Source organism: Podarcis cretensis, assembly GCF_951804945.1.
Source record: "Podarcis cretensis genome assembly, chromosome: 5".
NCBI classification, from domain to species: domain Eukaryota; kingdom Metazoa; phylum Chordata; class Lepidosauria; order Squamata; family Lacertidae; genus Podarcis; species Podarcis cretensis.
Window position 1 is genome coordinate 59,034,757 of NC_137174.1, and position 21,040 is coordinate 59,055,796.

Consider the following 21,040-nt stretch of genomic DNA (forward strand, 5'->3'; position numbering starts at 1 on the left):
TGTGTCTGGTCTTTAAAGGAGCAGGAGTCAGTAACTGTTGGGAAGGTCATGAAGTTAAGGTTGCTAACCACAAACAGAGCATGAGTCAGCATGCAACACACTGCTACAAAAAGAGGACCCAACAAGGTTTTAAGTTGCATCACAAGAAGATAAGAAATCATAATCTCAGGGCCTTCTTCATGATTATCCCAGATAACACAGCCTACCTCAAGGCCAAACTAGATGAAGCAGAGGCTGCCACGCTTCTTTAATCATGTCTCCCTCCTATTCATATATAACACAGAGAATGAGGGACATTTTTAAATGACAAGGCCATGCTGGTGGTGTCAGGTGACCTGTGCTCTGACCTCAAAGAGCCTTTAGCTGTAGTTATCCATGCTCTGGTAACTTCCAGGTTTGACTACTGCATTGGACTGTATGTGGGGCTACATTTGAAGGCTGCCTGTAAACTGCAATTATATGCATACCTGTCAACATTTCCCTTTTTTAAAGGGAAATTCCCTTATTCCCAATAGGATTCCTCACAAGAAAAGGGAAAAGTTGACAGCTATGATTATATGTGAAATGGGCAGAGATGCAATTAAACAAATCATTGGTAGTGAGGGGCCATTTGTATTTTCTGTCACCGGAACCAACGTGTTCAGAGCTGGATAACCCCTCTCTCTTTCTCGCCAGAGACCTCCAAGACCTTCCGCTGGAGTTTTACATGAAAGTCTGGCGCCATTTATTAGAAAGCATGACACAGCTTGGAGGTTTATCTTGCAAAATGCATATGGGCAGGCTGAAAGTTAGTTATGTGGCTCCTCTTAAACTGCACAAAGATGTATACAGAAACAGGAGTGGGTGTGGACTTCTGTTTTGCTGCAGGGTGCCTGCTGCTTCCCTCTGCCTTCCCTCCTCAAAGGACACACACAGTAGTTATAAACTAGGTGCCTATTGTCTCCTGTGCTTCAGACACAGTTTTCTTTTTGTGTTGTTTTCTCAAGTGCCTGCATGAATAAGTCATCAAACATTTGTTCGGCAATTTATTTTTCTCTTTAAGAAGTTTTTTTTTTTTACACTTAAAAAAAAAACCTGTTCTGGCAATTGGCACAGGAGCCTGAAACAAGCAAGCAGGCAAAAGGAGCAAGGAGAGGAATGAAAGCCACATTCCTGTGCCCACTTACACAGGAGTATTTCCCATTAAGCTCACTGGAGCTTACTTCTGCACAGACATGCACAGAATTGCACTGCATGCTGTTCTCTCAGTAGATATGAAGACTCTCCAAAGGTTGGCTCATATTTTTTCAACATTTGAGGAAGGAATATTGCACAATAAACGCACCCAGCAGCTAATGGTATGTGGCTTCCATCTGCCAGACTCACTGATGTGTAAATTACGGTATGCCCCATCATCTCCTCCACCCACTTTTTAGTCATACTGTCGCAAGTATGGACTCCAAAAGCAAAAGACACAATATCTCATCCTAGCGTAGTAAAATACAGTTTTCTGGTTGTATCCAAAGTCATCCCCTTAAAACAAGAACTTACACAAGAGTAATGGGAATTCCTCTCCCTCTTGTCTACACACCCACAAATCTGTTCTGGGGTTTTCCCCAATCCTAAAGAACAAATTGTGGGTGTGGGTGTACATGGGAAGAGGCAGTCCTGCTGTACAGGTGGGACTGCTCACACTAACAGACCAACTTTGCAGGGTACAGGCCTTTGTCTCCAGCACTAGGTAGACAGTATATCCCTGCATTGTGCCATAGCAAGGTACTGGAAACTCAAAAGTTGTTTGCCATCCACACCTCTTATCAGTTATCAATTCTTGTCTCATCCTGGGAAAGTTGTCAACTGCAACATCTATCCCAAAGGCAACATCTCAGTACGTGCAGGTCCTGCTATCTAAACACAATGTGTCCCCTGAAATCGTTTGTTTGGCGAGCATTTGAATAACAAGTCATTGATCTCCATTTATTCCTATGGGGAAATTTATAACACATTCCTGATCATTGAATATTGACTCCCCCTACCCCCGCACCCCGCAAAAATCAAACTAGGAAATCCCTCTGCAAAATGCACTCTGATTTGTCCCATCAGTTTCCCCTCTCTCCAACAAGCAAACAAGGAAGGAAAAAATGCTCTCGGTTCTGATATCTGAATCTGTGATGTGTACAGCGAGGTTCAGGTGTTAATTCCTCATGTTCAATAAGTGAATATTCACCTAGTGGGTGCTTGGAAAGTGGGACCTGTGTGCATAATGGAGAAAGCAAGCTGTTGATCACAGTCTTTGGAGAAGATATATTTTCCCTTCACAAGCTCATAACCCACTTTTATTCAGTAGCCCTTGATAATAGGGAAAACCTGGTCTGGCAAAACCTGCCTTGCTATACCACTTACCTGCTGGGAAGGTGTTGGGTTGTACCATCCCTAGGAAGGAGTGCACCATACTGTACAAGCCCAGCAGGCCACCACTTGGGCCAGTGGGCTGTGGGTGATATTGAGGCTGTGTGAAGTTTTGCAGAGCCATCTTGGTAGTAGAAATGCAGGGCCCTTTCAAAGTTCCTGGGCAAGCTCAGAAAGATCCTGAGGAGCTTCAGATCATTTCCTTCACAGAATCCCTGCCCTAGAAGGACAGCTGGCCTCTGCAATGGTTTCTTTTCACCCTTGCCTTGGATGGAAAGGATTTGAGAATTTTGCCCCACAAGACCAGGGAACTCAACTGCCTGCCTGCAATAAAGCAAAGGTGTTAGTGAGTTGGTGCAGCTCAGAAGTCAACCAGGAAAAGACTGCAGTGGGGGGGGGGTAGACATGAAATAGCACCAACTTCCTTATCCAAGTTGAAATGTGGGTGGATAATGTAGTCAACAGGGATGTTCTGGAGTTAGGACAGAGGACACAGAGGTGAAAATAGGAGGCCCTTAATGCAATCCACAAGCTCATGCCCTTAACTCCTTCCTCACCCAATTTTAGCCAAATCATGCCACCCCATAACCTTCAAACAGTAGCTTAGGGGGCTGGCACAGAAGGTTAGGAGGCATATGCGCTACCTGTTATCTGAATACTGCCACCTTCCCCTCTGCCAACCTCAGTCATAGCCAACAGTATATGGGCAAGAGCACAGCAAGAAAATGCAAATGACTGCAAGGAAAGGAAGACTTCAGGAGTTCAAACACTGACCATGATGCAGCAGGGGCCAGTATTGCAGTCATGTCGAGGAGTTCATTATTTTCTAACAGCTTGTCCCAAGTTGGAGCCCTTCATACGCTTTGGACTACAATTCCCATTAGCCTCTGTGCTGGCTGGAACCGATAGGAATTGCAGTCCAAAACATCTGAAGGGCACCAGGCTGGGGAAGGCTGCTTTAGAATTAAAGCACAACAAAGCCATTTTTGCACCTTACCCTTACGATCCCCCTCAAAATGGTTTGAATAACATTGGGCTGCAGAGCTGCATCACCCAAATGAATTGTTTGGTTAGCAAACCTCTTCTGAGATGGGATGTGGCAAGTTATTTGTTGTCATCACCATCACCACCGGATCTCTATGTATTTAATCGCTGCCTGACAAACCAAAATTCAACAGGTGACCCATTTTCCAGCATAGAATTCAGCGGGGAGGGGCAACTTTATGTGCTTATTTTCTGCCTTCCTGAACTACAGAGTTCATTGGAGAAAAATAATCTTTTCAACAGCACGTTTGCGTTTTTAGAGGACTGCACATGAACCTAGAAGCTAGATAACTATTCTAGCTAAAGGCTGGAAATACTGTCCCTTTGAATATTACTTGGAAGGAGAGGGAGGAAAGCAGGACAGAAGCTTTATCTGAGATTCCTGCATCGCAGGGGGTTGGAGTGGATGACCCTCGGGTTCCCTTCCAGATTCAAAGCTGATGTGGAAACTTTAAGGGGGCCCAGGATCATCGGGGGGGGGGCGCAGAAACAAGTGGCCAGACAAGATGAGCCTCTGGCCTGACTCGGGACAGGAGCATTTAGGAAGCACATGGCAGAAACAGCGCCTCTTTAGCGCCAAACTCTAGCCCCTACCACTCCAAGAACTAACATCCCAGACAACAGCCCCCCTACTCAGGAAACACCAGCCAGAACTAAGAGGCGCTGCCAGAAGGATGAAACACACTGGCCGTCCCATCCGTCCCACCCTCCAAGCAGCCCAACTCGCACACTTCCTCCCGGAAAGTCCTTCTCACCGAAAAGACGCCTCACCTGCGGCGCCCCAACGAGGCGGCACGGAGGAGGAGGAAGTAAGCGGCACTGCCGCCGGCGCCACGGAGCTCAGCCCCGGCTGTGAGGGAGGCACGGACTCGCCCTCCCCGCGACCCGCCAATCGCCACTGTCCGCCGCCCGGGAGGGAGTTAGGAAAGTCTCAACTTCTCCTCGCTCTCTCTCTCCCTCGCGCGCGCGCTCCGACGCCCGCCCGACAGATCCCACGCTTGGTCGCGCTCAGGCCGGGGAGAGGGAGAGATCGATTCAGAAAGCCGCCCAACCCACGCGCGCCTGGGGAAGGGGGGAGATTAGCCTCACCTGCCGCTGCCCCCTCGCGGACACTGGGGGGCGCCGCCTCTGCGGGAGAAGGAGAGCAAAGGCTACAGCGAGGGCGCTCCGTCGGGCGCCGGTGCCCATAGCGGATTTCTCTCGGCGTGGAGCGAGGGGGCTGGACCCAGGAGAAAAGCCTCACCTCCTTTCCAGTCCCCGCCCTGCCCTCCCTTCCGTTCCCCGGCTCGCCTGCCGGCCGCTTTCTCTCGGTCGGTGCTCTGGCCCCTCCCAGTTGCCCGTGCCCCCTCCCGACCCGGGAGCAAGCCAGGACATCCGCGTGCAACCCCTGCGGCCCCCCCCCCAGGCCATCCCCGGCTCCCAAAGGCCGGAGCCCGCGGGAAACTCTTGAGCGCAGCCCCTTGCAGACTCGGGAGCTTTGGAGACTCTTAGATGCTTAAGGGAAGAGGGCGGGAGGTCCGGACAGATGGAGAATTGGATACTTCCCCAACTCACCAGACAGTTGCTGTCTCTCCCCCGAGCGCAAGATGGTTCCTCAGCAACTTTGTTTTTCTGCATTTCCAGCTCTTTTATTCATTTATATTTATTAAATAATTTTATGCAGTTAAAACCAATGCATTAAAAACCCCTCTAATAAACACAGTAATAAAGCTTTCCAATGACTATTTTCAATAAAACACTAAACACAAAACTTTATTTCTTTTTACTATTCACTTTGAAATATGAATGGTTATTAGTTTTATCTGTAGCTAGCATTGTACTGAATATACGGTAATTAAGGATTTTCTTCCATTATACATTATTATATTATTATTGAAGAAAAAAGCTTGTACACCAGGCTGGATGGACATTATAATAATAGCATAATAATGTTCTTAACTATGTGGGACAAGAAGCTACAGTTAGAACTGGATATGGAACAACTGATTGGTTCAAAATTGGGAAAGGAGTACGGCAAGGCTGTACTGTATATTGTCTCCCTGCTTATTTAACTTATATGCAGAATTCATCATGTGAAAGGCTGGGCTGGATGAATCCCAAGCCGGAATTAAGATTGCCGGAAGAAATATCAACAACCTCAGATATGCAGATGACACAACATTGATGGCAGAAAGTGAGGAGGAATTAACCTTTTAATGAGGGTGAAAGAGGAGAGCGCAAAATATGGTCTGAAGCTCAACATCAAAAAAACGAAGATCATGGCCACTGGGCCCATCACCTCCTGGCAAATTGAAGGGGAAGAAATGGAGGCCGTGAGAGATTTTACTTTCTTGGGCTCCATGATCACTGCAGATGGTGACAGCAGTCACGAAATTAAAAGACACCTGCTCCTTGGGAGAAAGGCGATGGCAAACCTAGACAGCATCTTAAAAACCAGAGACATCACCTTGCCAACAAAGGTCCGCATAGTTAAAGCCATGGTTTTCCCAGTAGTGATGTATGGAAGTGAGAGCTGGACCATAAAGAAGGCTGATCGCCGAAGAATTGATGCTTTTGAATTATGGTGCTGGAGGAGACTCTTGAGAGTCCCATGGACTGCAAGAAGATCAAACGCATCCATTCTTAAGGAAATTAGCCCTGAGTGCTCACTGGAAGGACAGATCGTGAAGCTGAGGCTCCAATACTTTGGCCACCTCATGAGAAGAGAAGACTCCCTGGAAAAGACCCTGATGTTGGGAAAGATGGAGGGCACAAGGAGAAGGGGGCGACAGAGAACGAGATGGTTGGACAGTGTTCTCGAAGTTACAAACATGAGTCTGACCAAACTGCGGGAGGCAGTGGAGGACAGAAGTGCCTGGCGTGCTCTGGTCCATGGGGTCACGAAGAGTCGGACACAACTAAATGACTAAACAACAACAACAACAATGTTCTTAACCCACACACTAAATATTATTACAAACTGCCCGACCCTAGCTAGATTTTAATATCTCAAAAGAGTGTAAATCCATAAGTTGTACTGAGCAAGTATCTTCTGGATCTTTATTTTCAATGTACTTTTGTTCACCCCTCGGATATTTTATGATCAAGGGGGTTATCAGTTTTTATTTTAAAATCATAAATAATAGCACTGGAGAGGATCTGTTATTAGTGGCTAGGAAACAAAAGAGTCAAAAGGCAAGTCTTTAATTGACTGTGAATGCACACAACTGTTCTGTGGGCTTTGTGCATATGCTGCCTTCAGGAGGTCTGCTTTTTGTAAACACTGTGGCACTCTCCTGCCAATATGGGGAGTCTCTTGAACTTACCTAGTCTGTATTTTGCTGCCACACTATTTGGGTTGGGATCACCAAATCTGGTTAACATTATTATTAGGGTTGTCTTTGCCTATGCATTAAATTGTGGGTCTTCCTCACAGTGGATTTTAAGCTACCAAGTTGTCAAGTATTAATTACATTACCATAGGGCTTCCATTTGCATGTTCTGCCTCCTCTACCAAATATCAGGCTGCCTTTTAATATTATTATTACCAAAATAAGATAATCTATCAAAATGTAATCATTCTTTTCAGCATTCCCTCATCCTCAAGTTTATTTAATTCCACAGTTCATCCCCTTGGATTCCATCTCTGGTAATAATTTCTTACCATTTGAGAGCTAGTGTGTGGTAGTAGTCGTCTTAGACCCGGGAGACCAGTGCTTAAACCCCCACCCATCCATGAAAACCACTGGGTGACCTTGGGCCAAGCTCTGTCTCTCAGCCTAGCCTACTTCACAAGAGAGCGGAAAAAAGATGGGTTATAAGTGTAATAATTTTAAAATATGTAAGTAAATTTATGTACAACTTCATCTATAAATTATTTATAAACAGACAGAAACTACGTGTAGCCGTTGTCATAATTGTTTATTTGTATATCACTTTTTGGCATAAAGGTCAGTTGTCTTTTGATTAATACAATTTCAATACTTTTAAAATTTTGACACACCCCTACCTATAATTAATAGAAATCATCTGTTCCCAGTTTCAAATTGGAAACCTATATTTGTTTGCAAAACATCTGTGATTTATGGGAAAGTATCCAAAGAGAAAAGGCAAATGGTAGCAGAATTGAAGAAAATGACAAAATCTAAAAACATTGTTGAAGGAAGGATTGCTATAAGTTTCATATAAGGGTTACAGACCCTTCAGGTTACAGACTCCGCTAACCCAGAAATATTACCTCGGGTTAAGAACTTTGCTTCAGGCAGTGGCGTAGCGTGGGGGGTGCAGGGGGGGCCGGCCGCACCGGGCGCAACATCTGGGGGTTAGGGTTAGGGTGCACAAATCCACGGGTTAGGGGGCGCAAATTACTTGCCTTACCCCGGGTGCTGACAACCCACGCTACGCCACTGGCTTCAGGATGAGAACAGAAATTGTGCTCCCGCGGCGCAGCGACAGTGGGAGGCCCCATTAGCTAAAGTGGTGCTTCAGGTTAAGAACAGTTTCAGGTTAAGAACAGACCTCCAGAACGAATTAAGTTCTTAACCCGAGGTACCACTGTATACTACTTTTCAGGTAGAACTCACAAGTTTACATGGCATTACAAAAACAATAAGCATCAATTAAAACCTGTACAGTAAAACAGAAAAGACAAACAATGGAGGAAGCTTATTTTTTTCATGCTGCATTTTTTATCCAGGTTCTCTTGCAGAAGGAAAGCACCGTCTCACCTGGAATGCTGGGATGTGGATATGGTAAGGCACCAAGATGTTTCTGCTGCTTTCCAAAGCCTCTCAGGCCAATAATGTTATTGGAAGCCCATTATAGTGAAGTTGTCTGCTGATTGTGTAGTTCAGCCCTTGGTGATTGTGATTACTGTACAAAATAACCCTGGAAGGAATAGTTATTCAGGATGAATATTTGCATGGAACGCAAGAGTGTAATGCTATGCATGCAGAATTTAAAGTTTTTCAAACTATGGAAGAAGACTTAGGCATGTGGCACACTACCGTACTTCTCATTAAAGTTGTTCATCATGGTAAGTTGTTCAGGCTACTGGGAAATGGGGGGGGGGGGAGATGGAGATTTAAATGTTAAGCAAACATTCAGGAACCTTCAGGAACCACTTGTTGACATTTCAGTTCCCATTTTATCAGTTTTGTGTGGCTGACATTTTCTGGGTTTTTATTGGTAAACATGTTTGCATAGACAAGTACATAATCTGGATGATGGGACATAAACCATACTTTAGAATGGAACATCTTACCTTGTGACTGAAGAAGATGGCTCTTTAAATAGACTTTGCTGTTCAGTGATTTGGTTAATATTTTTCTTGGCAATGCCAGAAAGCTATTGCCAGGAGATGCAATGTTATTAGTGCAATCTTGTTATACTTACAGTACTGAATTGATGTGGTTTTGGGTATGGTGTTATATTGGCTATTTATGTTGTGACTGTATTGTGAAATTGTTGGTTGGTTTTGAGATGTATTCCTGTTTTTTTGGTCATAAACCTCTTCGCACAATTCTTTTCTGTGGAAAGGTGGCATACAAATAAGATGGTGATGAGACTGAACCTCATAGAAAGTCATTATCTAATATTAGTTGTTGTTTTAAACAACAACAACAACGAAAGGGAACATTTCTTTGGAGAAGAAACTATGTTGTTTGGGACAGAGGGGCATTTTCAGCTGAGCCTGATGGGACTTGTAGTTAGGTTTGCCACCTGTCCTGTATAATACAGGATTGTCCTGCATTTCAATTTAAAATGCTATGTTCTGTATTGATACAGTTATATCCTGTATTTCAGGTCTCCTCTTTCTCTCTCTGCCAAATTAGGCATTCTCACCAAATGCATGTCCGTGAAAGGTCATGTATTTAAGCTCTGGGTAGCCAAGTGAAGACAGATTTAAAAATTCATACGCATCTTTGTGTGTTACAAATTCCAGAAGGGCAATCTGGTTAGGCTGCAATAGATTGCAATGGATTGGTCTGAAGTCACTTCATCACCAGATGGGGAAAAATCTCCCCCAACCACCCCACCCCTCCCTGTCCTATATTTTGCCAGAACAAAGGTGGCAACACTACTACTAGTAGTAGTACTACTACAAATTGTAGTCCAAAATAGCTGAGGGCACCAGGTTGGTGAAGGTTGTACGATTACAACAAGCTGCAGGTGGAGTGATATAGTACCCTGGGTTGACCTGGCATGCCGTATAATAACGGATTGTGCCTTGGTGAATCCCAGCCTTGGCTGCATGTAGGCAGGGCAGCTAGCGGTAAGCTTAGAGCAACTGAGAGGAGCTGAGAGGCAGAACAAAAAAAAGGAAGCCACGCTGCGCAAGGCCTGGGTGTTGTGTGGAAATGCTCCTTGAGTGAAAACTGCAGGCACTGTGGGGAAGCATTTGGTGGAACAATGAGTTGAAGGAGACAGCAGAATAACATAAAAGCACTAGAAGTCATAATTAAAAGTGAAAGCCTATTAGTACTGATTTCCTTTATCAACTTTACAGTTAGATTATTGAATTATTAACTGACACAATTGACTGTTGCTTGTTCACCTTATCTTTAGTAAGTATTTAATGGTATACTGTATGAGTTGTTGGGTAACACATTTGGTATTTTGTTACCAACTCCAACTCCTCTTAGAAGGAAACCAGTTTCTTACTATCATGTACTTAAGGTAAAAGGTAAAGGTAAAGGTACCCCTGCCCGTATGGGCCAGTCTTGACAGACTCTGGGGTTGTGCGCCCATCTCACTCAAGAGGCCGGGGGCCAGCGCTGTCCGGAGACACTTCCGGGTCACGTGGCCAGCGTGACATCGCTGCTCTGGCGAGCCAGAGCCGCACACGGAAACGCCGTTTACCTTCCCGCTGGTAAGCGGTCCCTATTTATCTACTTGCACCCGGAGGTGCTTTCGAACTGCTAGGTTGGCAGGCGCTGGGACCGAGCAGCGGGAGCGCACCCCGCCGCAGGGATTCGAACCGCCGACCTTTTGATCGGCAAGTCCTAGGCGCTGAGGCTTTAACCCACAGCGCCACCTGCGTCCATCATGTACTTAAGGCTTGTTAAATAATATTTTGATTTCCTTTAATTGCTGCTGCCTCTGCCTGTTTCCAGAGCAAAAAAGAAAAGCTAAGCCTGTAATCCAATGCTAATTTATTTGGAAATAAGTTCCATTAAATAAAGTGGGATTTTCTTCGGAGTAAACACGACCAGAATCTGCTGGCATATTTGCTCAACTGAACCCCTCACTGGCCCTGTCACAAATGTTCTCAAGCATTAAAGTGTGCTCTGGCCCACAAAAGCTTATGCCACAATATGTTTGTTAATCTCCCCATGGTCTGAGTGACACTCTCTTGAATAGCAGACATGGCAGGGCATGAGGCTGTGTCAGAGCACTAACTCAGGGGGTTTCAGAAAGACTTCAGTTCCTACCTATAATAGGCATAATAAGCTAAAGACATAAACAAACATCGCAATAACCTTCCTGTATTTTAAAGCCTAAGTAACAATCTCCAGCTGTGACACAGAAGTGAGATGGACCGCTGGCATGTTGTCCCTGGACCTTCCATTTTATGCAACTAGTAGAAGTTGATGTACGCTTCAATATATCATCAACAGTGAATAAGTTAGGGGAGTGAATCTATTGTTTACTATGGATTGCAATTCTTTATATCCCAATCGTTCAGAATATAAATCCTACCAAGTCAGCTTGCAAGTAATAAACATATAATAATAATAAACATACGTTTAAAACACAATAAAAATATACACAGATTAAAAACACATCGGGATCCTTCCAACTGGGCAGTTAAGGGTAGATTTCCAAGGGGGAGGAGCAGGCCCTGAGGGGGCCATTCCTTACAGATACTGTAAAGCTATATGAGCATCACAGTCTTGCAGTTTGAGTTGGAGAGAGAGTGACTCAAGGTGACTGGGGCAAGATGAGAGGGTTTTGAGTCAGAGCTCAACATGTTTCTGTATAAAACTGTACGTCACAAATTCAAAAATGAAGGGACTTCTTGGAGTAATCTTTCTGAAACTGATGTCATCCATTGTAGTTTTCAGAAGTATGGCACACAGGGATAATCTTGATTAGACCGAAAGTTTTGTTCCATTAGCAAAAGGATTCGTAAAAACTATTTATTTTGTGAGGATAGAGCTTTCCCACATTGCTCCTTTGCTGTAGTAATGTAAACTCAGGGAGGAGCTACTGATTTATTCGCTAGGCCTTTCCGCTCCTCCTGTGAAAGGAACCAGGCCCACCCTTCTCCTAAATCAAACACCCTCAGAGGGTTCGTAGCACCTCATTTCCGGCTGCTAAAGCTATCCCTAGTGGAGCCTGGGGAATGAGGAATTTCTGGCAGGAAACTTCCTTGTTAAAGAGCTAAGGGTGCCTTGGGGTAGGACTTCCGGAGGCGGCGCGAAACGGCAATGGCGATCCTCTTCGCGCTGTGAAGAGGGGCCCCGCAGAAAAGGGTCGTCCGCTACGGCAAAGCGGAGACCCACTAAGAAAAACCACAGGCAGAGTGAGCCTGTGGCCGTGGGACTCGGCGGGCACCAGAAGCCCCCCCAGAAACGAGGAAGGAACCCCGTAAGGGGCTCCGGAGCGTGGAAGGGGGAGCGGTGCTGTGAGTTCATCGCTCTTTCTGCGGGAGTGAAGCCGTGCGGCTGCTGCCGATGACCGCCGACCTTTTTTCCTGGAACATCAGACTTCAAACTACAAACCCGTGAGTAGGGGATCTTAAACATTTGGGACTAAAGTGACTGAAATTCGGCTAAAAGCGGGAGACGTAACCAGGAAGTCCGTCTCCTGACTGTGCTTAAAAGATCAAAGCAAAGACTTTGACAAGCTGGAAGCCTTCAAAAAGGGCTGTAAAAAGCGTGGATTTTCGCGCAATAATTGAACTTTGTTTTTAATAATAATTGAAAAGAGACAATTTTGCTTTAATTTTGCTGGCTTTTGATTGGACCTTTCCTCTCCTTTGTGGATTTATAAACTGAGAAGCCCAAAGTCACGGACTGCCGGGGCAACAAAGAGCTGTCAAATTGCTGAAATGTTTTTAACTCTGAAAGTGCTACATTTGAGCGCTACAGTTTAGTTACAAACTGGGGAACTGTATCTTGCACATCTTCAAAGACTTTGTTTTAACATTGAGGAAGCTCTACAAACCAAAAGGAATTTGAAGGCTCTCTTTAAATCTGTTTTTAACTGCTGGGATTTTAATGGTGGAACAGTCCTTTCTTTCTGCTGAAGCACAAATGCACTCCCCCTAGAGGACTTTGGATTTATAATTTTCTGGGAACTGTATTTGTTTTGACTTTTTGCTGCCTTGTTGTTTACTCTTTGGAACTGTCTTTCCCACGGGACTGTATACAATTTAACCTTGGCACGTAGTCAGGATTGGAATGAGTGGCACAGGGAAAGCAAGATTGGGTAAAACGAAAGCTAAACAACTAGTACAAACAACTTTGACTTCTCAGCCACGCAGATCTTCTGTCCCAGCTGTTCTAGTACAAGAAGAGGTAGTTGCGCAAACTGCATCAAAGGATATGGCATCTGGAGAATCTGAAACAGTTTTAAATCAAATTTTGGAACAACTGGCAATTTTAAATAAAAAGGCGGATGAGCATTCGTCCAAAATTGACCAAGCAACAGCCACTATTAGCAAACTGACTGATAAAGTTGCTCAACATACACAAGCAATTGGGAATATTCAGGAAGCAACTGTGGAAAACCGTAAATTGGCTGAGGAAGCCAATCAGAAAGCAGAGGCAGCCAATCAGAAAGTTGATGCATTAAAAGTGGAGGTAAAGCCCTTGCACAAACAGAGCTATCCCAGAACTCGAACAAGAAGATCTGATTGGTTATTTGACATCAGAAATTACAAAGTTCTGGGGTATAGAAGAAGATAAGGACTTTAAAATTGTAACTGCTTTTAGATTGGGAAGAGTGGTGAGGAAGGACAGATCCAGAGATTGTCTGATCATCTTGAGATCTAAGCAAGAGAGAGATAAAATATTAGGCCTTCATTTTGGAAAATCACTTGTTATTCAAGGCATCAGGGCAGAAATTTACAAAGATATCCCGAAACAACTTTTGGACCTTAGAGATACTTATATAGAATTAACAAGACTACTGAGAAGCAACTCAATTCCCTTTAGGTGGGAGTTCCCTCAAGGACTATCCTTCAACTTCAAAGGAAAGAAAGTTAAAATCAAAACAGCAGAGGATCAACAAAAGTTTTTGAACGACCACGAAGAGGACCTACAGAAAGGAACAAGAGGATCTTGGCCACCACCTCCACCTATACCTATACCTCCACCTGCACCTACACCCTCGGGACCAGAGGACCAAAAGAAAGAGACGCCACCACAGGACTAACAGACTGATCCAGGATGTCTCTGCAGCTTCTTAGTTGGAATATAAATGGCGGAAATTCCCCAGAAAAAAGAAGAAGAATTTTTCATATATTGAAAAAAGAACAATTGGACATTATTTGCTTGCAGGAAACACATGTGACTAGGCTTCATAGAAAAGTGTTAATTAATAAAAGACTAGGCCAAGAATTTATTTCATCGGACAAAGTTAAGAAAAGAGGAGTGGTGATTTATGCAAAGGAGAGCCTGTCACCAAAACTCTTATTTAAAGACGAGCAAGGAAGAATTTTGGCAATTGAAATACAGGTCCAAGGAGAAAAGTTTTTAATATTAGGAATTTATGCGCCGAATGAGGGGAAATTAGAATTTTACAGGAAACTGCATGAGACAATTCTGGACTATCTGGACTATACCAACATCATTATGATGGGAGATATGAATGGAGTGGTCTCTACAAATATGGATAAGTCACAAAATCAAAATTTAACAAATGACGGCAGACTACCTACAACTTTCTTTGAACTAACTGACAATATGGATTTGATTGATATATGGAGGACAAAGAACCCCTTAGGCAGAGAAGGAACTTTCTTTTCTGAAGCCCACCTGTCATGGACAAGAATCGACCAAATATGGATAACTAGAGGACTGGCACCTAAGACTAGAAAAGTGGAAATCTGCCCAAAAACCTGCTCCGACCATAATGCTATGAAAGTGGAAATGAGACTTATTCCAACCGGTTCCTTCAGATGGAAAATGAATGACACCCTATTAAGAGATCAGGAGATTGTCAAGAAGGCCCAAAAAACTTTAAAAGACTATTTTGAAATAAATTTGAATACTACGGTGGAAAAAAGAATAATCTGGGACGCAAGTAAAGCAGTTATGAGAGGGTTTTTGATACAACAGAACACAATAAAGAAAAGACTTTGGAATGAAAAAAAGGATAAGATTTTAGGCAAGATAAGAGATGGTGATAAAAAATTGAGATCAAAACCTAAATCACAGGAGGTTCTGAGAGAAATTAAATTTTACCAAGCACAATACGCTAAATTGATAAATCAAGAAGTTGAGTGGAAAATTAAACAGATGAAACAAAGATCATTTGAATCAGCGAATAAGTGTGGGAAACTGCTTGCATGGCAGTTGAAAAAGAGACAAAAATTGAACACGGTTATCAATTTAGAGATTGAAGGGAGGAATATCCAGAAACCAGAGGAAATTAGAAAGTGCTTCCAGAGATATTTCAAACAACTTTATATGCAAGGGCCGCAGGAAGAGACTGAGATAGACCATTTCCTAAAAATTTATGGACTACCAAAATTATCCCAGGAAAAGAGAACAATCCTAAATGATAAAATAACGCAACAAGAAATTGAGGGTGCCATTCAGAATATGCAACTAGGCAAATCTCCAGGACCTGATGGTCTTACCTCCAAGTATTACAAGACATTGAAAGATTTTTTGACACAACCACTAATGGAGGTCTGTAACCAGATCATGGAGGGGAAGAAGGCACCAGAATCGTGGAAAGAAGCTTTCATCACATTGATACCTAAAGTGAAATCTGAAAAGACTCAACTTAAGAACTACCGTCCCATCTCACTCCTAAATGTGGATTATAAAATCTTTGCGGATATTTTGGCAAGTAGATTTAAAAAAGTGCTAAATGAAGTAATTCATAAAGATCAGGCAGGCTTTCTTCCAGGTAGACATTTGTTTGATAATACCAGGAACATTATAGAAATTTTGGAACTTTTGCAAACTAATATTAACACAAAAGCAGTGTTAATTTTTATTGATGCGGAGAAGGCCTTTGACAACATTTCTTGGAGGTTTATGAAGAAAAACTTGGAAGGGATGGGAGTGGGACCGGGGTTTGAAAATGGAATAGAAGCAATTTACTCAGAGCAAAAAGCTAAATTGATAGTTAACAATGTGGTGACAGAAGAGTTTAAAATTGAAAAAGGAACACGACAAGGTTGCCCCTTATCCCCTCTGTTATTTATTTCAGTCCTAGAGGTGCTTTTGAACATGATTAGGGAGGACCGGTTGGTGCAAGGAATACAGGTCGGAGTGAAACAGTATAAATTGAAAGCTTTTGCAGATGACTTGGTAATAACATTACAGGAGCCAGAATCTAGTACGAAAAAAGTTTTGGAACTGATATATGAGTTTGGTCAGGTGGCGGGATTCAAATTGAATAAGCAAAAAACTAAGGTTTTGGTAAAAAATCTGACATCTTTGGAAGCAGAAAGGTTTCAGAATGAGACAGAATTAAATGTGGTTAAAAAAGTGAAGTACCTAGGGGTTAATTTGACTGCTAAAAATTTGAATTTATTTAAAGATAATTATGAAAAATGTTGGTCAGAAATTAAAAAGGATTTAGAAATTTGGTCAAGATTGAAACTTTCCTTGCTGGGTCGAATTGCAGCTATAAAGATGAATGTATTGCCAAAGATGTTGTTTTTGTTTCAAACTCTACAGATTGTGGACAGAGTGGAATGTTTTGGAAAATGGCAGAAAGATATTTCTAAGTTTATCTGGCAGGGCAAAAAGCCCCGAATAAAATTTAAAATATTAACTGATGCAAAAGAAAGAGGGGGGTTTGCCCTGCCAGATTTAAAGTTATATTATGAAGCTGCAGCTTTCTGCTGGATGAAAGATTGGCTACTTCTTGAGAACACTGATGTCCTAGATCTGGAAGGGTTTAACAATGCTTTTGGTTGGCATGCATACTTGTGGTACGACAAGGTAAAGATTCATAAAATGTTCAAAAACCATATTGTCAGAAAAGCAATATTTATTGTCTGGACAAAATATAAAGACTTACTAGAAAGTAAGACCCTGAGATGGCTATCACCAATGGAGGCTAAGGCCCGGAAAAGACTCAATATGGAGGCCTGCTGGCCGAAATATTGGGAAATAATAGAAAAAATTGGAGACAAATGGAGGTTGCAGAGCATGGAGAAATTAAAGAATAAGGTGCAAGATTGGTTACATTACGCTCAAATTCAAGAGGTTTTTATATTGGATAAAAAGATAGGATTCCAGGTGGAGAAGTCGAAATTAGAGACAGAACTGTTGGAACCAAAGACTAAGGTACTTTTGAGAATGTATAACTTGCTGCTTAAATGGAACACACAGGATGAGACTGTTAAATCAGCCATGATAAAATGGGCTCAGGATATTGGGTATAACATTATGTTTGAGGACTGGGAAAGGTTATGGACCACCGGAATAAAATTCACGGCATGTAATGCCTTGAAGGAGAATATTATGAAAATGATATATAGGTGGTACATGACCCCAGTCAAGCTTGCAAAAATATATCACCTGTCTGATAATAAATGTTGGAAATGTAGAGAGGCTGAGGGGACATTCTTTCACCTCTGGTGGACATGCCCAAAAGTGAGGGTCTTCTGGGAAATGATCTATAATGAACTAAAAAAGGTATTTAAATATACCTTTGTTAAGAAACCGGAGGCCTTCCTCTTGGGCATTGTCGGCCAGAAAGTGTCAAAGAAGGACAGAAATTTCTTTATGTATGCGACAACAGCAGCAAGAATACTTATTGCAAAGTATTGGAAGACACAAGACTTGCCCACACTGGAAGAGTGGCAGACGCAATTGATGGATTATATGGAATTGGCTGAAATGACTGGCAGAATCCGAGACTTGGGAGAAGAAACAACGGAAGAGGACTGGAAGAAGTTTAAGGACTATTTACAAAAACAATATAAGTTGTATGAATGTTAAGTATCTGCACGATTTAGAAAATCTCAGTTCCAGCAAATAGATTTTGTAAAATAGAAAATTAAGTTATAAGTAAGAAAAGGTCGAAATTTAAGGCAACAATATGTTTAAATTTAAGGTATGAGTAAACGATAAAAATTATCTTAAATTTAGAAGTATAATATTTGGAAAGTACAAAATAAGGTATGAAACAAGGTAATAATTTGCTGATATTTTTAATATAAATAATGCAGGGTAAAGGAGATGTGAGGAAGTCCAGTTAGTTATATATAAAAAAAATTGTATTGAATGGTTGGTTTTTTTCTTTTTCTTTTTTCTTTTTTATTTCTTTTTTTCTATATGGTTTTTTGGTGTATTTGTTTTGGCTTTTTTGTGTACTATTTTTTGGTGAAGGGATCTTGTATGAAAATTTAATAAAATATTAAAAAAAAAAAAGGGTGCCTTGGGGTAGACTGAAGCAGCCGCCTGGGAGTCTGGACTCTTGCTTTATCCTTCCAGAGGGACATTCCTTAGCAAGCAGCTCACGCCTCAGGGGAACAGAATTGTTTTGCAAAAACAAACAGCCCCAACACTGGGATTCAACAAAGATTGCCAGACCAAAGATGCTGCTTTGCTTGCTTGAAGCTTGTCGTTTGTCCTACATTAGAAAGATACATATGACTGAAACGGGCCTATTTTGCCAGATAAACCCCTCCCCCATGAGAAAAGATCCAGTTTCTGAAATGGCCAATGGTAGAAATGCAATAAATTCACTTGCTGAAATTCCCACAGCTATTAAATGGGCAACAGCCTCTCCTGTTTTGCCTCTGGCCACTCTAGGAACTATCAAGGTTTTGGGTTTTTTTATTGAATATGCTGGGGGGCAGGGAGAGAGAGAGAGAGAGAGAGAGAGAGAGAGAGAGAGAGAGAGAGAGAGAGAACAAAACCCCCAAGGGTCTGACTAGGAGTGGATAGTCTTTAAGTCCTGTGGTGAAGCGACTGGAGTCCTGAACTAGGACAAGAGAGACCAAGGTTCAAATCTCAACTTAGCCCATAGGAGCCAACCCCTTGGGGCCAAGAGTGCTTCGAGGTGCCCCAATAAAATTTTGAGGGGGCTGGGGGGGCCAAAGTTGATGGGCATTGCCATTCAAATGGTGTGCCATTCAAATTAATTAGGAGGGATGGGGCTTACCTGTGCCCCCCCATATTTTATTCAAGTTGGCACTCCTGAGCCTCACCCACAAAGATCACTGGGTGACCTTCAGCCAGTCACAGTCTTTCCACCTATTCTAACTGTCAGGGATGTTGTGAAGGTAAAAAAAAGGGGGGTATGCCACCTTGAGCCCCTTGGAGGAAAAGGTGGGATAGAAATGCATTTTGGAATTGAAATTCCATCTTTAATATATGGCAATCCTGTGCTTCCTCGTGGTGAGAGAGACAGGGTCAGCACAATTATTCTTCTTTGGCGATCACTCATAGCCGAGTAAGATTGTCTTCCATAAACATGGTTTTAACAATGAGTCCATGGGATGGGTTTTTGGAAGACGCCTGTGCGTGAATTTGTTTTATGTGTGTAGCTCAGTGCACACTGATCAACGCACAGTCTTCGTAGTAGGGCTCTGTTCCGATGGCATGAGTAGTCACGACGAACCGGTAGATCCTATCTGCTGCAGCCTTCATCCGTCTTCACAGCCGTTGTAACATACCGCTTGTTATCATCCACCTGTTCTGCCGTTGAGGACTTATTGGATCATTCTTTGTCTAGCACCTTCCCTTTGACCTTACCGCCTTGGGTGACCCTGCTGGGAGTACGAGATTCCCGACAGCTTTTCTCACAAGGGTCATAGGAACATGCAAGTCCACTCACCACGACAAGGTGATGGTCCAGCGAGTGAGGTCAGCACAATACATTTTGCTGCCAAAGTGAAGGACAAGATGCTCCCTCACTGCATGTACCAAAGCTGACTGTCCTGACAGTTCATACTTCAAACACTGGAGGTGCTTCCTCCGCCACTCCTGAGGGAAATAGGCTAGCTAAGGGGGATATACGGGGCAGACAGAGGGGAACCAGCAGGGTCTCAAAAAGAAGAGCAGGGGCCACTGTGGCTCTTCCCCCGATTTAATCCCTGTGAAGTAGTTTAGGCTGAGAGACAGTGGCAGAGTGGGGATTTGAACCCTGATCTCTGGGTGCAGTTACCTAGCCCTATAAGAGTTATATCTACTGGATGTTACCCACTTAATTCCCCTTAGAGGAGACAGTGCTAGTTGGAGAGCACTTTAAATAATTCTAGTGTGCTTCAACAGGCTCATATGTCAGAATTCAAGAGGCAAATTGTTATTCTACTTTAAAATCTCATACCTTTTTAAAGCCACCCTCATGGAAAGCCTGCATAACTAAGTCTGGAACTGGGCTCCTTAAAGACCAGGAGTTCTCATTTTGTTGACAAGAGAGGTGGAGGCGTGACGTGCTGAAACACCTGTTTGCTTAGGGATATGAAGCCAGTGACTGTGAAAACGGAACAAACAGCATTCACCTGTAATAAAAAAGGCCACACACATGAATGCATTTCTGCTGCTTTGCCCAGTTGCTACCTGTTCCAAGACTCATTTCACCAAACAGCAGGAGACCACCATCCTAGAAGAGAGGACAAAGGAAGTCCAGATTTGTAATACAAAATGCACACTCCCAAAGTGAAGGCTCCTTGTCCAGTCTGTGTTGAGAAAGCTGTGGGTGTGCGCTTTATGGCACGCAGAGACCAGTTCTAGTGAGTCTTTAAGCATTTGAAGGGACTTGATTGCAAGGTCTGGGAACTCTCCCTCTGCCCTGCCAACAGTGCTACTGAAGCTTTGTCTCAGTTTAAGGAAGCAGGCAATAAGAGTGGAGTATTATTGGACGATGCCAGGTGCAGTATAGACAGACAGGCTACACTGGTTTTCCCTTTCAGGAGATCAGCTGATAGAGGTACCATTAAGAAACAGAGCAGAGTACTGGGCCATAAAGTGCTATTGGCAATGCAAATATTGTACTGCCCAGCTCCGAGCGGTGGGCAGAGACAGAAGGATTGGGAGGGGGAGGTTGCCAGGGCTACATGATGTCACTGCAGGAAAAGAGTGTTCTTTTGCAGGTGGTTTTTGGAAAAGAGTGAGAAGGAACAGGCAGCAGAACTCCATGCAGACTGCACAGTACAAGATGGGGGACACCTGCCTTGCCATGTGAAAAGGATCTAGGGGTCTTAGTGGATCACAAGCTTAACATGAGACAACAGGTTTATGCAGCAGCAAAATAGCCTAATGCTAGTCTAAGCTGCATCAACCAAAGTATAGTGCTCGTGATCAAGGGAAGTAATATTACAAAATGGTATCCTTTTTTCCCTCCTCACTCACTGCTTCTTTTTAAAACAAAACAAAAAAAAATTCTTCCAGTAGCACCTTAGTTGGTCTTTAAGGTGCTACTGGAAGAAATTTTTTTATTTTGTTTTGACTATGGCAGACCAACACGGCTACCTATCTGTAAC

General features: G+C 43.1%; 1 protein-coding gene and 1 long non-coding RNA gene across 6 annotated transcripts in view; one reads left to right on the forward strand and one right to left on the reverse strand.

The window, feature by feature from the left end:
• The window catches only part of LOC307216823 (prominin-1-A-like), a 37,599-nt gene extending 32,930 nt beyond the window's left edge, over positions 1 to 4,669 (reverse strand). For 2 of the 5 annotated variants that reach the window (XR_013839334.1, XM_079977429.1), the window contains exons 1-2: positions 4,522 to 4,669; positions 2,383 to 2,712 (exon numbers count right to left, since the gene is read on the reverse strand). Coding sequence is in view for 4 of the 5 variants with exons in the window: in XM_079977429.1 (XP_079833555.1) it covers positions 2,383 to 2,512 (130 nt within the window). In the remaining variant the exon portion in view is untranslated. Of the gene's footprint in view, positions 1 to 2,382; positions 2,713 to 4,187; positions 4,326 to 4,521 lie in introns of those variants that run through there. The other 3 variants (XM_079977432.1, XM_079977430.1, XM_079977431.1) reach the window with 3 other exon arrangements.
• The window catches only part of LOC307216861, a 330,476-nt gene extending 309,436 nt beyond the window's left edge, over positions 1 to 21,040 (forward strand). Inside the window, exon 3 of the long non-coding RNA XR_013839343.1 lies at positions 21,016 to 21,040. This is a non-coding gene — a long non-coding RNA (uncharacterized lncRNA). The remainder of the gene's footprint in view (positions 1 to 21,015) is intronic.